Below are 15,215 nucleotides of genomic sequence, written 5' to 3' on the forward strand. Positions count from 1 at the left end.
GACTCTGAGGCAGCGAGTCGGGAACAGCAGGCATCCTTTAGGCTAAGCAGTTTGAAGAGGCGTGGGAAACATAAAGAGCTCTTCATTTCAGAGTGACAGCCTTAAATGAAATGGAAATTTTCTCTTTGTACATTAACAGATGGGTTATTTGGTGATTTAAGCGATTAAAAGTCTCCCCTTATGTGGCATTTGACAGATAAAAGTTTTTAATTTCACTGAGTCTGTTGTAGGATAATAAGGGTCAGATTGACTTATGCCCCCGGTCAGACTACCAAACACTACAAGTAGCAGAGCGACATGATCCCATTCATTTTTAACAGTCATTTCAACGGTCATTTCAAGTGACCATTGGCGACCAGATGGGGTGTGTCAAGCAACGTGACAAAGTTTAGAAAAGTTTACCTTTATGCAAATGATGAGTAGTGACTACAAATGAAAGTAAAGCAGTGGAGTACACTTGATCTGGGAGGTACTCATTTGTTTATAGTTGTTAACCAGAATTAGGAACACCTCCGAAGAACCTCATTGAAAGAGACGAGCGACCCCAAAGATCTTTAATATTAGCAAGATGCATCATAATAAGGGAATGCTTTTGATATGAATGGAACGCAACGTCCAGAATGGCTGCTTTAGTCCCGCCTCCCAGTACAAGAACCAATCGCCAACCGTTAAACAATGGAAGGATATGGTTGAGAGAGGGACTTTGCGCATGCACAGAATTGACAGGTCTTGTTCCTGGAGGACTGGCAAATATGCCGGCGCAGTGACGCGACTTCCTTAACTCTTGGTGAGTTATCTCGTCAATTGAGAAAAAACACTTTCCTGCCATTTTTACCTCAATCCACATTTCTGCTATTTTCCACTAGGTGGTGCACTTACCCAACTTATAAAAAACTAAAATCATCCACTGATCCAAAAACTGTAAATGCACTGATACAAAAACAGTAAAAACTGTGTATGTTTTGATCATCCGAATCTGATCTCTAACAAAAGTCCTTGACAAAAACGCATTTATCTCAGCTTTTTGCTCAAAACTTGGTATTTTTAAAGAAACCTACCCATATTTGAGAGGTGATAAAAAGAGAAGAAAGCAGAGTGTCTGTTCTTTCATTTGATATATTGTTTATATATTTAAAGAAGACATTTTTTGGAAGGCATTAAAGGGGACATTTCACAAGACTTTTTTAAGATGTAAAATAAATCTTTAGTGTCCCCAGAGTACATATATGTGAAGTTTTGGCTCCCCAGATAATTTATTATAACATGTTAAAATTGTCACTTTGTAAGTGTGAGCAAAAATAATTTTTTTGGGTGTGTCCTTTTCAATGCAAATGAGCTGATCTCTGCACTAAATGGCAGTGCTGTGGTTGGATAGTACAGATTAAGGGGCGGTGTTATCCCCTTCTGACATCACAATAAGGGCCAAATTACAATGACCTATTTTTTCACATGCTTGCAGAAAATGGTTTACCAAAACTAAGTTACTGGGTTGATCTTTTTCACATTTTCTAGGTTGATACAAGCACCAGGGACCCAATTATAGCACTTAAACGTGGAAAAATCTGATTTTCTACACTGAAAAAATGATTCTTCAATTTACTCAATTTTTTAATTTCAAGGGGACATATTATGAGATTTTTTTAAGATGTAAACTTAATCTTAATCTAGGGTCTGAGCAAAAGTGTGCTGTTTTGGGTGTGTCATTTAAAATGCAAATGAGCGGATGAAGTGCAACCACTGATCACAATGATGGTGGTTTGTTGCAATTGAAACTCTATTGTGCTGTGAATTATTTTCTCTCTCTCTCTTTTTCTCCGTACTAAATGGTTGTGCTGTGGTTGGATAGTGCAGATAAGGGGGGCGGTGTTATCCCCTTCTGACATCACAATAAGGGCCAAATTACAATGACCTATTTTTTCACATGCTTGCAGAAAATGGTTTACCAAAACTAAGTTACTGGGTTGATCTTTTTCACATTTTCTAGGTTGATAGAAGCACTGGGGACACAATTATAGCAGTTAAACATGGAAAAAGTCAGATTTTCATAATATGTCCCCTTTAAGTGGTTGCAATCAATTTATTTCAGCTACATTTAAACAAAAGCTTTTTGTTTTGTTTTTCTAATTTATTTGATTAAATGTAGCTCAAATAAATTGATTGCAACCACTGACTTTAACAAAATTGAGTAAATTGAATGAATAATTTTTTGTCAGTGTAAGCTATATATGATATTTTGAGCTAGAACTTCACATACGTACTCTGGGGACACCAAAGATTTATATGACATCTTAAAAAAGTCTTGTGAAATGTCCCCTATAAAGGACTAAGGAATTATTTCTAGAGATTTCTTGGAAAAGCTACATTGTACCATACATGAGCTAAAAAGTATATATTTCTACAGAAAAACAAAGGCAGAGAATTTTTTCATTGTTGATAAGTATACTTGTTTCTTTTGTATGTCAAGCCTCATATTAGCTTTCTAGTCCAAGTCAAGTCTCAAGGCATTGTTCCACCGAAAACTAGTTTCTTCAATTCAAATGTATTTACATAATACATTTGTACAATGTTGAATTGTTTCAAAGTAGCTTTACATGAAAAGAGAAGAAAACAAAAATATGTAATAAATATAGGTTAGTATACATGGTAACTACCTTCATGCATCTTGTTTACTGACACAGTCTTGTTTAGAGTCAGCTATGCCATTGTTTCTATAGCGATGAGTCAATCTCACTGATGTCACCTCTAACAGCTGCATCTCTAGAATCTGCCAAATCTACCAAAATGCACCAAAGATACAAGATTGATCATTCCCATTACTATGAATAGGAGACAATGCAACACTCAATATGGCCACTCTGGTGAACGAAGTCCTTTCTTCCAGTTAAAAGTACCAATCATCAATCGATAAAGAAAAGAGGATTCTCTGAGGGAGGGGCTTTATACACAGTCACATGAGGCCTTTTCTAACTTTTGTAGCTGTTTTAGCACAATTTGAGCTTAAACAAGAAAAGTTATGTTACGGTTGATGTCAGGTTTAATTGTTGATTGGAAATTATTGTGATTTTAGAGATATATGTCTTTCCCCATTCAAGTAGATCGGACTTTAGTCTTGCCTGACTGAAATAACTGCCCGAAGGCTTAACAAAGATGGCCACCTAGTGACGCGACATCTCTAAAGAGATTTTATTTTGTCAAATATCATCACTATTACCACACAGACACAAACAGCACAAATCAACGACTAACACATCCAGAAGCTTCGGCCTGAAAAAACCTGTGTATATTTACAGAATTCATTCATCTAAATAGTTTATACACTGTTTTACAACATTACTAATGCCAACTAACTGCGTATTTTCCTCAACAAAGCAAGGAAGCAAGATTTGTTTTGGCAAAACAGACGAATGGAGGTGATACATAACAAGCTACGGTGTAATAATGTCAGCGTGTATCGCTATGGAAACAGATTTATCATCTAACCTCTGCAACGTCTCTTTTGCTTGCATTTTCCGATTATTTCTTCATTTAGTCTTGATCTTATGTGGCTCTATGTTTGCTTTGATAACTACACTTTGATACTTAATTCTACATTCATGCCACTAGCATGCTGTGAAACATGCTGGTATCGCAGTCTAGAGCATGCTGAATCATTTAAGATCAAGGGAAAAATATCACATGCTTGTCTTTGGAAATGTTTCTAATAATTCATTTTATTAAATGTATCTAGCATTTAGAGTAACTTACAGATGTGGATAAGTTAGAGGAGTGGGAATTCTTTTAATAAGAATATTAAATATTCTAACAACAAATCCATTATTTATTATACTGCTACCCATTATTATTTCTGTATTATTATCTAAATTGAAGTTACAAACTGGTTAAACTTGAACTGAATGATCTGACCCAGATATACCTACAAGAAATATGGCATCCTGACTGATGGGGACTCATGGGGTTATGCAGAAAGATTTTTTGAGCCAGTCACTTGATCTCGGCAAACACACAGACTGAAAATGTAGAAATTGAATGCGCTGTAAGTCCCGTTGAATAAAAGCATCTGCCAAACGCATTAAAGTAATGTAAATGTCTCAACACTTCGCTAGCAGCTACCCTGCCCTGTCACATAAAGACAGCAGAGAGGGAAAATATGTAATAGCTTTATATGAAAAAAATATATGGTTGCCAATACAAAACAAAACTTTGTGTAGTCAGATGGTGTAGTTATGATAACAGGCAGCAACGGTTAACTGGGTCATGCTAACCAGCCAAACCTCGACCTCTTTCTAAAAGTACATAGTCACCTATTTCATGATAGTTTAGTTAATACACAAATACAGAGGCTTGATCACTGCTTTAATGCTTAACTTAATCCGACTCAACTAATGCATTCATTTTAGATGTTTCTCTTAAAAAGTTTACTAAATAGATTCCAATGAAAGTGAAAGTACAACATTATCATTATAATGATAAGAGCATTTGGTCTTGGGTGAATGGGATGATAAATGTTTAATTTCATATTGATATCTTTGACCTTAGCTAACTGAGCTCAGTTTGCTCCCCATTAATCCCATTGCTGGCTATGACAGGGGTTTTCAGACTGGGGTCCAGGGACCCTCCAGGGTGTACCAACACTGTACATTTTCCTTATTACAGTGCCCTTTATCTCACACACTGGCATTTTTAAGGTATTCCTTATAAAGCTGCTATGAAACAAGATTTGTTGTAGAAGTTGCTGTAGTACAAATACATTTGAATTGAAAATATTTTTTTCAGACAAATTATATATGTTATACATATAATATAAATTGATTTATTTAAGTAGGTAATTATATTTCATTATATTTGGGGGTCTTGGCATCATAAAGTTTGAAAACCTCTAGACTAGGAGAAAGAAATGAGATTAAAAGATCTGGAATTAGGGTTAAACAGGAAGCTGTGGACTTTTTAATCTCTGTACATGCTCAGATGTGTCTTTGTGGTCTGGTGTTGATGTATGTTATCTATTTAAAACAGTGTGGAGACAGGGCTCCATGCGCTGGCTGATGATGATGCAGCAAGCTGGAATAAATAATGCAAAAGGTGGCAGTCAAGCCTCTCACAACATGCAATGTTAAATATTCATCCAAGGGGGGCATCCCACGCCAAACCTAGCTTGTAGTGATGGCAATAGTAGGATCCCTAACATGCCACAAGCTTTCAGCCAAACAAAACACGGCACTTTAAAGGGATAGTTCACCCAAAAATGAAAATTCTGTCATCATTTACTCATCCTCATGTTGTTCTAAACCTGTACGAATTGTTTTTTTTCTGATGAACACAAAAGAAGATATTTTGAGAAATGATGGTAAACATACAGCATATAGTGTCCATTGACTTCCATAGTAGGAAAAAAATATTTTGGAAGTATTGTGATAAATGATGAAGAAAATATTTTGATAAATGATGGAAAGCACACAGTTGACGGTACCCATTATATTCCATCATATTTTTTTATTCCTAATATGGAAGTCAATGGACACTTAATGTTGTGTGTTTACCATCATTTCTCAAAATATCTTTTTTTCATCAGAAAAAAATAATTCATACAGGTTAAAAAAAACATGAGAATGGGAAAATGATGACAGAATTTTCATTTTTGGGTGAACTATCCCTTTAATTTAAACACCACAACCTAACACAACCTTTTTATTTTAAATGTAGTTGAATTTCTCTTAGATTTAAGTAAATGGTCAACTGCTGCATTTCACTATGCTACATATCTTTGTATATTGATGATAATCCGGTTATTTCCTGTTTTCCAGGTAGAAATGTAAAAATATCACTCCACAATTAATTTAACACAAAAATCCAAATATTTATATGTTACGCAACCATGTACGTGAAATGACTTTGTAAGGTTTAAACTTCAAAAATCATAAGCCATGAAAATGTATTATAGCTTATTCTAAAATGGTTTCTTATATAGGTTTCATATTCACTTTAGTTAACATTAATACTCGTGGTGAGCAGACCTGATGGAATGCAGGTAAGAAGAAAGGTTTGTTAATTAAGGTCTAACCGTTTTTGGTATCAGGGGACAGGTAAAACTGATCTTCATCTGATCACCATCCAGAGACTATAGGGAGAGTTAATTTCTTAGAGAAACCCATCCTAAAGCAGGGTCCCAGAGGAGCTGGATAAGAGAGGACATGGTGCGGTTCTTTTATTGACTTTGGCTGCTGAAGGGAATCTATTTCCACTCTTTTACTCATTTTCAGCTTAGAGCAAAGCAAAGGCTGTTAACATGCTGGTGTTAAGCCCCAAACAGCATTTTTCAATGAAGGCAATATACTGTACCTCCTTCATAAAAGTACGGTTCAATTCCAAATGTCATTCTGAAGGGCATCACCAAGAGCACATGAAACAACTTAAAAGGACAGTTCAGGCGAAAATATATTTTTGTCTATTCATAATACAAAGCCATCAAAAGTTTTCTATAAAACAAAGATTGGGTTATACTGCACAAATTCCCTTTCTCTTTTTATTAAATGGAAAAAAAATCCACCACCATGTCATCCAAAATGTTGACGTCTTTCATTGTTCAGTAAAGAAAAAAATTATGTTTTTTAAGGAAAACATTCCATGATTTTTCTCATTTTAATGGACTTTAATGGACCCCAACACTTAACAGTTTTAATGCAGTTTAAAATTGCAGTTTCAAAGGACTCTAAACGATCCCAAACGAGGCATAAGGGTCTTATCTAGCGAAATGATTGTCATTTTTTGTAAGAAAAAAATACACTTTTAAACCACAACTTCTCTTTTTCCTCCGCCAGCTCGACCTCACGTAATTGCGTAATGACATAGAAAGGTCACGTGTTACATATGAAATGCACATTTGCGGACCATTTTAAACAATACACTGACATAAAGACATTTATTAGTATCATTCGACATACAACAACGTCGGAACGATCCTCTTTCTCCACACTTGTAAACACTGGGGCATAGTTTCGTATACATCATCCGTGACCTCTTGACGTGATGACGTATTACGTGAAGTGTTGGGGTCCATTAAAGTCCATTAAAGTTAGAAAAATCCTTGAAAACCTGAAAAAAAACATAATTTCTTCTCGACTGAACAAAGAAAGACATCAACATTTTGGATGACATGGTGGTGAGTAAATTATCTGGATTGTTTTTTAAGAAAATGGACTAATCCTTTAAAACTAACCTACTGTATACCAAACTCTCTCTGGCTACATCTGTAAAAACAGTACGGCTTATAAACACATTTGTGTTAAATTGTCTAACAATCAACAATAATTCTCTACCACCCACATACATAATCAGGGCAAATCACTATGTGCAACACAACAATAAACATGTCAACAAGATTCAAGCACATTGGAGGGAGTAAAAGCCTATAAAAAGCATATAGAGGCAGTTAAAATTGCTATGACACATAATGAGCGCCAATTATCATCTAATCTGGATCACACAACACACTTAAAGAAAGGAAAAAGAGGATATTGGCAGAGGTCTGTGTTACATTACAGACTTGATATCCATTCAAAGATAATAATGCAACCTTACCCTGTTAAAATGCCAATAAACTGACTTCCTGAGGAAAAGTGTATTAACTCCCAGCTAACTTATTTCCTCTGATAGTTTGTCTTGGCACCAGTAGTATCAAGAGGGGTTGCTAAACATCCTCAATTACTATTCAAAAGCCAGTTCTTGATAAAGTCCAAAACAAAGCCAGGGTAAAACAGCTGCCTGGATGGCTCAGTGCTGAAGTCTAATGATCAAGCACATGATTATATGATAGACAGCGAAAACTGAATAAAAAAAGAAACAATCAGAGTGGAAAAAGCGAGGAACTTTTTAAGAAACAGCATTAGTCCAATAAGGCTCCCTCGTTGTTGTATATACCGCATAAATATACATTACAAATGGGATCGTTCAGTTCTTGTTTGTTTGTTAAATGAGCCATGTTCCCATTCATAATTGTATTTTCCAACATTAATTATAAGTGTGTGAGAGAGAAAAATGAGAAGGAAGGACACAACGGTCGAGGGTGGACTGCAGGGCTGCGTCTAGTGAGATGCCATATTTTAAGAAACCAGCCTTAAAGAGTAAACAGGTCACCACACACTTAAACAATGACTGCCGGTGGGATCATACCCAAGGCTCTACGCAGGGGCATTCAGAGAGATTCAGACCAGATTTATAATCCAGAGAAAAAACAGTTGTTTTATCTCTTTTGAGAGATGCACCATATACTTGCATCAGCCTGCCCTAAACATTTGCTTCTTGTCATCATTTCTCAGATTAATAAAAGCAACAATGTATCTTGAAAGATGACATTTACTACAAAAGAAAACAAAGGGTCCAACAGTTGTAGAATATATTTATCTGAGACATTTGAGCCATGCCAATTCAAAATGTTTCTCCTCTTGCAGTCTTTTCCATGCCTTCATTTATCCTGATTGGTGTTTGAAGTCCATTCTCACAGCATGCTAAACAAAACCTGAAGCACATCTAACACTTCTTAAGGTCAAAGCATAAACTTCTACTCGTCTTCCTTTGGTCATGTCTTATCTTGCCTAGGGGAAGTGAGTCAGAAATGTGACTGGTGCCCTCTTAAAAAAGAAGTGCATGAAGCCCCTGGCCATGCATGTCTATATCTTCCAGCTGGTCTGCTGGATAACATCCACATAGTCCCCTGATGCTTTCATATCTGACCACCAACTGCAAAGCTCTAAAAAAACATTCACATTTCTAGTACTGATGGCATGAACTCACCCGTTCACATCTTAGTTCCTCTGTGTATTTTCTGTTAATTGGACCAGAAAAAGAAAAAAATCTGCCAATATAAAACACAGATCTGACCTCTGCGAGTCATTTTTGATCTTAAACATGCTATAACTTTGATACAGTCATGCCAAGGAGTTAAATAGTTTCCTTTATTTTGAGATGCTGAAGATAATAATATGCTTTTATCTCTTCTAAAATACTGTGGTTTATAATGTATTGCACTTAAAGTCCCTGTAAAGTTAATCTTGAAAATTATAAAAACATTACACATTTTAGAAATGTACTGCTGAAACATGCCAAAAAGACTTATGTAGTGCTGAATTGCAGAATTAGATCATTAAACAGAGTTCAGGATTTTTAAGGTGGGTCTAAAACGGTGGCTCAATCATGCACTTGAGCCACCGTGCATGGCCCCGTCCCTAACAGAATCGCATGCATCCATTCAGGTTGCAGTGGTATTTGAAAGTTAAGAGAGACTGCAGCTTTTCTGTGAATGGGCGTGGTTTCAGAGCTGACAGCGGACACGCCACCTATTTGTCATTTATTCTGATTTTACAGGGACTTTAACAATGAAATTATTTTTGCAATGTTGGTTCTTGCTGCTGCTACATCAAGCATTTCTTCTTTTGTTATGTTTGCATTTGTTTTTATTGTATTGTGCTTCAACAAAACTTTTATGTATTATAGCATCTTATTGAGTATTTGAAGTCATCACAACAGTTTTATTGCCTCTGTTTTGACTTACTGTTGCCTTAAGTGCCATTCATGACAAGTGCAATGTAATTAAAACATCTGAATATTAATACTTGCTCCATTCATGTGTTGACACGTTTCTCAGAACTAACTTCACAGATCACATCTAAAAATAAGAGCAGTAATAAATGAAATAACTTGGGGAAATAAAGTGCAGCTTTCTGCATGCATCCGCCTGACAGTTCACTGTAATATGACGCTATAAGGTGTAAGTCCTGAACTGTTTGAATCTGCAACCTTGCTGCTTAGTTATAAACATTGCAATGGTACACAATGTGGGTGGTACCCTGGATGATATGCAGTTAACCCGTAATGACATGGCATAGATGTATACCATTTGTGTGCATTATCATACATAAATTTGCATTCATTGGCACAAATCTCCATGTTTAACTTAATAGGATATTTTAGGCTGAGTTCATTGGTGTGCTTTTGCTTGGAAATAAGCTTACTGCCTTTTTATAGAAGAGATAAGGACCCTGTTTTAGCTAATACAAGCGGTTATTATCATCCACGCATTGGTCACTTTGATCTCCTGTTCAGTTAGATCATAATCGACTAAAGGCCATAAATTTATTTTTCTGTATTGGCTAAATATCAACGTGGCACAGTTAGCTGAGCGATTGCATCGAATTGCAGTGTCTTCAAAAGCTCCTGCTATATCTTTCTTGACCAGCTATGGTCATCGTAGACCAGAGAAGCACAGAGGCTAACACTATATATTCACAATCTCAGTGCCAAGCAGACCCCTGCTATGCAACTATAAATACTTCATACTTTATTCAGTTTCGGATGCATATACACAGCACGTAGTCAACTACAAGTGGCATGCACACAGAGCTCTGACGCAAACTCATTTACAATGTAACCATTTAGGGATCAATCAGTCAAGACTACGAATGCACAAACACAACCACAAACTGGCTTTTAACATTTCAAAGAAATACATTAATAATAACCTACAATGAAGAATAGTGACATAGAAGGAAGTAGCCCATGTCAGAATGATAGGCCTATCTTTCTTCAATCCTTAATTCCTGAGAAAAGTCAAATAGATGTACATAAATTAAATTATGTGTAATAATGAAGTATAGTATTTATCGTCATTTGTATTTCTTTTAAAGAAGAATACTGAATGACAGAAACATGCAGGTAGAGTGATGGTAAATAGGACTAAACGTGATGCAGACCAAATTTAAACTAATGCGCTGTTGAGCCCAATCACTCTTATGTATTGATGTATGCTACTGTGCAACATCAGACTAATAAATGCATTGTTTTCAGCCAAAATATATACAGTGAATAGCTCATTATCAGTTTATGTGAGATTAATCCAGTGAAATATAGTCATTATTAATTACATTCTACATTGGCATTAATAACTAAAATGTATAATTTATAAACATAAATTATGGCTTTCCCATAGCTCAGCTGGGAGAGCATGGCACTAGCAATGCCAATAACTCACATACATTCACATACATTCACATAAATATGTATATTGTAGTTTGAATGCACTATATCTTAAGTCACTTTGAAAAAAAAATTACTGCCAATAAGTGCAATTTCAGAACACCAGATAACTTTATATATCCTTAATACCTTGTTATTAGTTTTGTAATGTTACTCTATTCTTCACAAGAAACTATAAAACACAACTTGAGACAGTAGTTTACTGTAAGTTAACATAAACTATTTCTAGCATTATTGTTTTAGTTAGGATCTTGTTTGGCAAAATGAAAGTTCAACGTAAAGTCTTGTATAGCGATCAACCTTAACATATAAAAATCGGGATTCTTTACATTTACATACCTTTATGCATTTGGCAGACGCTTATATCCAGAGTGACTTACAGTGCACTCAAGCTATACATTTTATCAGTCTGTGTGTTACATGGGATCAAACCGGGAACACAGAAATTCCTCAACAGGATACAGAAACTCTTTACATTACTATGGCAACTAAATCTATATCTTCCCCTCGAAATCAAATCTGTAAACTCCAACACTCAGTCTGGCACATTTCCTTTGTTGTATTTTTAGCACTTTATTAGTGATGAATGAAACATTTTGCTTTGGGAGATCTCCGCAGACTGGTGAACCTTTTTCACAGTGCCACGTGCAGTGCATGTCTCAACAACAATGCCTCAGAGAAACACACAAACTGTGTCAAACTCATTTTCGTCACCGTACACCATGTGACAGCACCAGGATGACATCACAAACAAAAGACAAGACAGCAAAAATGCAAGCAAATGATTCACCGAAGCAGCCTCTTCACAGAAGGCAAAGCAATACTGATTTTATATAAAACAGCCAAGTGAATGGTGAAGAACACTCACAGTGTTTAAATCTCTGCATAGTAGTGAGGGAAATTTGGGCTAGATAGGTGTGGTTGTGGCCTAGTTTTGTAAAGTGGACGCGCTTATGTCATTTCATTCAGCTTCCTGAATGCTGGCTGTTACTCGATTAGCAATTCCTTTGCTGCACAACATCCTTCAAATGAAATGACTCAATATAGATATGGGAATTGAAATCAAAACGGCTGTACACCATCAGGACCCTACGGTAAGTGCAGTTCTAGTCGGATATTACCACAACATCAGTACACACAGATTTTATAATAGGGTCTTTACAGTGTACCTTAATCACAGTTTGAACTATTACATTAGACTATAGTTTTAATGGCCAGCTTCCAATGTAGCAATTCAGCATCCTTTACTGTTTGGACCGCATCCAAACGAAATCTTCAGGGTCAAAGACGCAGAGTAAATGGAATACCACTCTACAAAACATGCTGATCTGAACCCATTCAGGCTTCTGAAGACACTGATTGGCTGATGCTGTGAAATTGAATAGGTTTCAGTGATCCTGTTCATTACCTCCGTCACCAGTGTACGTGTTCAGTATAACTGTGTGCAAATGAATCTATTGACCAACAAACAAAATACATCTTCATGGATGAGCCATTAACCTCATGCACCATAAGATGCCACCAGGGAAATATTTGCAACCACGTTTTATAAAAAGTGATCAATCATTGATGACAGAATTTAGTTTTCTATAAAGTTCATTCTCAATTACATTAATAATGGATTGAAATGGAAAAAGCCAATGAATCGTCTAATATAGTCATAACTTATGTTGTCATTCAAACATGACTTCATTGAGGACTGGAATAGTGCAAAATCTTTTCATTTCGGTGCCAACTCATTGAAAATAAAGCAATTCGGCATGTCATTGGGTTTAAATGAACCTATGCTGAATTGGGTCCATTATTTGCTAAAATAGGGACATTTTCTACATTAATTTAAACCAGCAGTGGGATATGTCGATATTTTACCCAACCATGAGTTGAAACAACCCCACTTTTTAATTCCATTCATCTGCATCTACTCATTTTGTGTCTTAGTTATCTTAGAATATGTCAGCCTTTCAACTCACACAATGTCTAGGCCCTAACTAGTGCAAACTCAAGAACACGCTTTCCATATCATCACCATATCACGCTACACTAAACGTCCTGCAAAATCAATACTATCTTAAAGACGACAATCAATAAATACGTGACCAATTCCCTTCGATCACACATGTACAGTCAGTAGGTTACAGTACGCGTCTTACCTCCAGATCTGTCCGAGTTGTAAGATGTGAATGACGGACTGCAACAGCCAGATACACAGGGAACAGGACGCCGAGCGTGTCTTACTATTCCGGGCTGCAGTAGCGCTGTTGGTGCTGTTGGTCGTGGTGTTGCTCTTGCTGGCTGTGGATGCCTGCCTTTGAGGTGTAGACGGGTGGGCTCCCACGTCTCCATGTGAAGCCGAGCCGCTGAGCAGCTTCCCGTCCATGTGCGAGCAGCCCGGAGCGCCCCCAGCACCACCACCGCCGCTCTCCTCGGTGCTGAAATCGTTAACGAACCATCTGAAGCTGAAGACCTGCACGGAGAACGAGCCGAGCACCACAAAGAACAACGTTAGCCCGAACCACCAGTAGTCGCTGCGGAGGTAATAGTCGACGGAAAGCCAAATGTCCGTGCCCACATCGGCGAGATACACCGCCACTGCGGCGAGGATCCACAGACAGTCCCACACCGTATATTTCAGCTGCTCCCTGTCGAGGCGCAGACACGTCGAATTGGAGCCACAGCAGCGCGACTCCCCGTTGACGAAGTCCGGCTCTCCGGTTGCCGAATCCGGCTGCGATCCCGGAGCGAGCCCTTGAACCGAACCCGAGTGATCGGAATTCTGCAAAGGCGTGAATGCTACGTCGCTCTTCTTCATCTTTAGCACCCCGTCAGATTTAGCGGCCATTATAGCAGCTCTCGTTTTCCCGTTTTCCGCGCGTCTTCTCCTCGGCTTCTCTATTCCAGGCGAAGAGACACTGGGCTGGGCGACCTCCTCTTCCGCCAGCTACAGCGCCGCCTGCTCATAACAAAGCAACACTTCCTTTCGGCGGCGGGTACGAACCATATGCTCTCCCGTGGCTCCTACTTAAAACTATGACATCATTGCTTTGCAACTCTTCTTCGGTCGCACATCATGGTGTTCAATATCCAGCTATTGCAGCACAGCCATTCGTGGACGGCGAACAGGCGGCATGACAATATTACTGAAGCTGTGACCGATCGATTTCTATAGCGTTCATAAACGTGCAGTTTAGGGTTTCATCAGTGTAAAATTTTAATAATTTATAAACAAAAATGCATTATCAAATGTAGCCGCTTATACTGTTTAAATATCTGCAATGTTTAACACGTACAAAAAAAAAAAAACCTACACGAGTCTAAATAAACAATGGCTATAATAGCAAATATTCAGCACCATGGACAGCTCACGCATTAATACGGCCCGTGCGCTATGCAGAAGGTCCGCCATAAACAACGCGTCGCGTCGGAGGTCCATACATCACTAAGGACGCCTCAGTGCCATCCGACGTATTGTGCTGGGTGGGCTAACTTGCGTCATTATTGAATTTATTGGCACCCTTGAGTACGGCGCTGTATTGCCGACACGCCCTCTGTTCCCCGGCTACACATAAACCAAGCGTCTGCTTTAAAGAACAGACACACGAGGCACACGCACACACTGAATGGTGTTTGTATTGATTCAGGTTGGTCTAACGCGGGCTAAATTAGCATATTACACCAAAAGACTCTGCCAGGTAAGGCTCGCGTGCCAATCGCCCACAAAAACACGTCGAAAAAGAGTCTCTGACGTAGGAAGTCTTAACACTTTAAGAGGTTTGATCTTAATACGCGTCAGATGATAAACTTCACATATTCACGGAATGTCTGGGATTGGCTATTGAAACAGATGGCGTCAAAGCGTCAACATAAGGACTGTCGTCAATTGACTTCAATAATAGACTGGCAGGAAGAATACAACAGAGATGAAATCTCACAAATTAATTAAAGAGCAAAATAGTCGCCTTGGACAATTGTCCCGCTGTGCTTATGTTTTTGTTAAAAAGCACAGGAAAGGAAAAAATACTGGGCTGTTTCAACCCACAGGTTGGTAAAATATTGACAAGCAAAGCGTTTGTTTAAATCCAGTTTGGTTATGGATGTTTCCCAGGTTTATTTAACATAACAGTTGAGTTTGTCCATATTTTTACCAACCGTGGTTTGTAAAACAAAAGGAGAATGTGTAAAATAGACATTTA

The 15,215-nt window shown here is 37.7% G+C and overlaps 1 protein-coding gene across 1 annotated transcript in view; it reads right to left on the minus strand.

Annotated features, from left to right (window-relative positions):
• Nucleotides 1-14,718, minus strand: part of xkr4 (XK related 4) — a 50,468-nt gene extending 35,750 nt beyond the window's left edge. The window contains exon 1 of the mRNA XM_065276400.2: nt 13,176-14,718. Within this exon, the coding sequence (XP_065132472.1) occupies nt 13,176-13,864 (689 nt within the window). The 5' untranslated portion in view covers nt 13,865-14,718. The remainder of the gene's footprint in view (nt 1-13,175) is intronic.
• Nucleotides 14,719-15,215: the final 497 nt, after the last annotated feature.

This window comes from Paramisgurnus dabryanus, chromosome 6, assembly GCF_030506205.2.
Source record: "Paramisgurnus dabryanus chromosome 6, PD_genome_1.1, whole genome shotgun sequence".
NCBI classification, from domain to species: Eukaryota; Metazoa; Chordata; class Actinopteri; order Cypriniformes; family Cobitidae; genus Paramisgurnus; species Paramisgurnus dabryanus.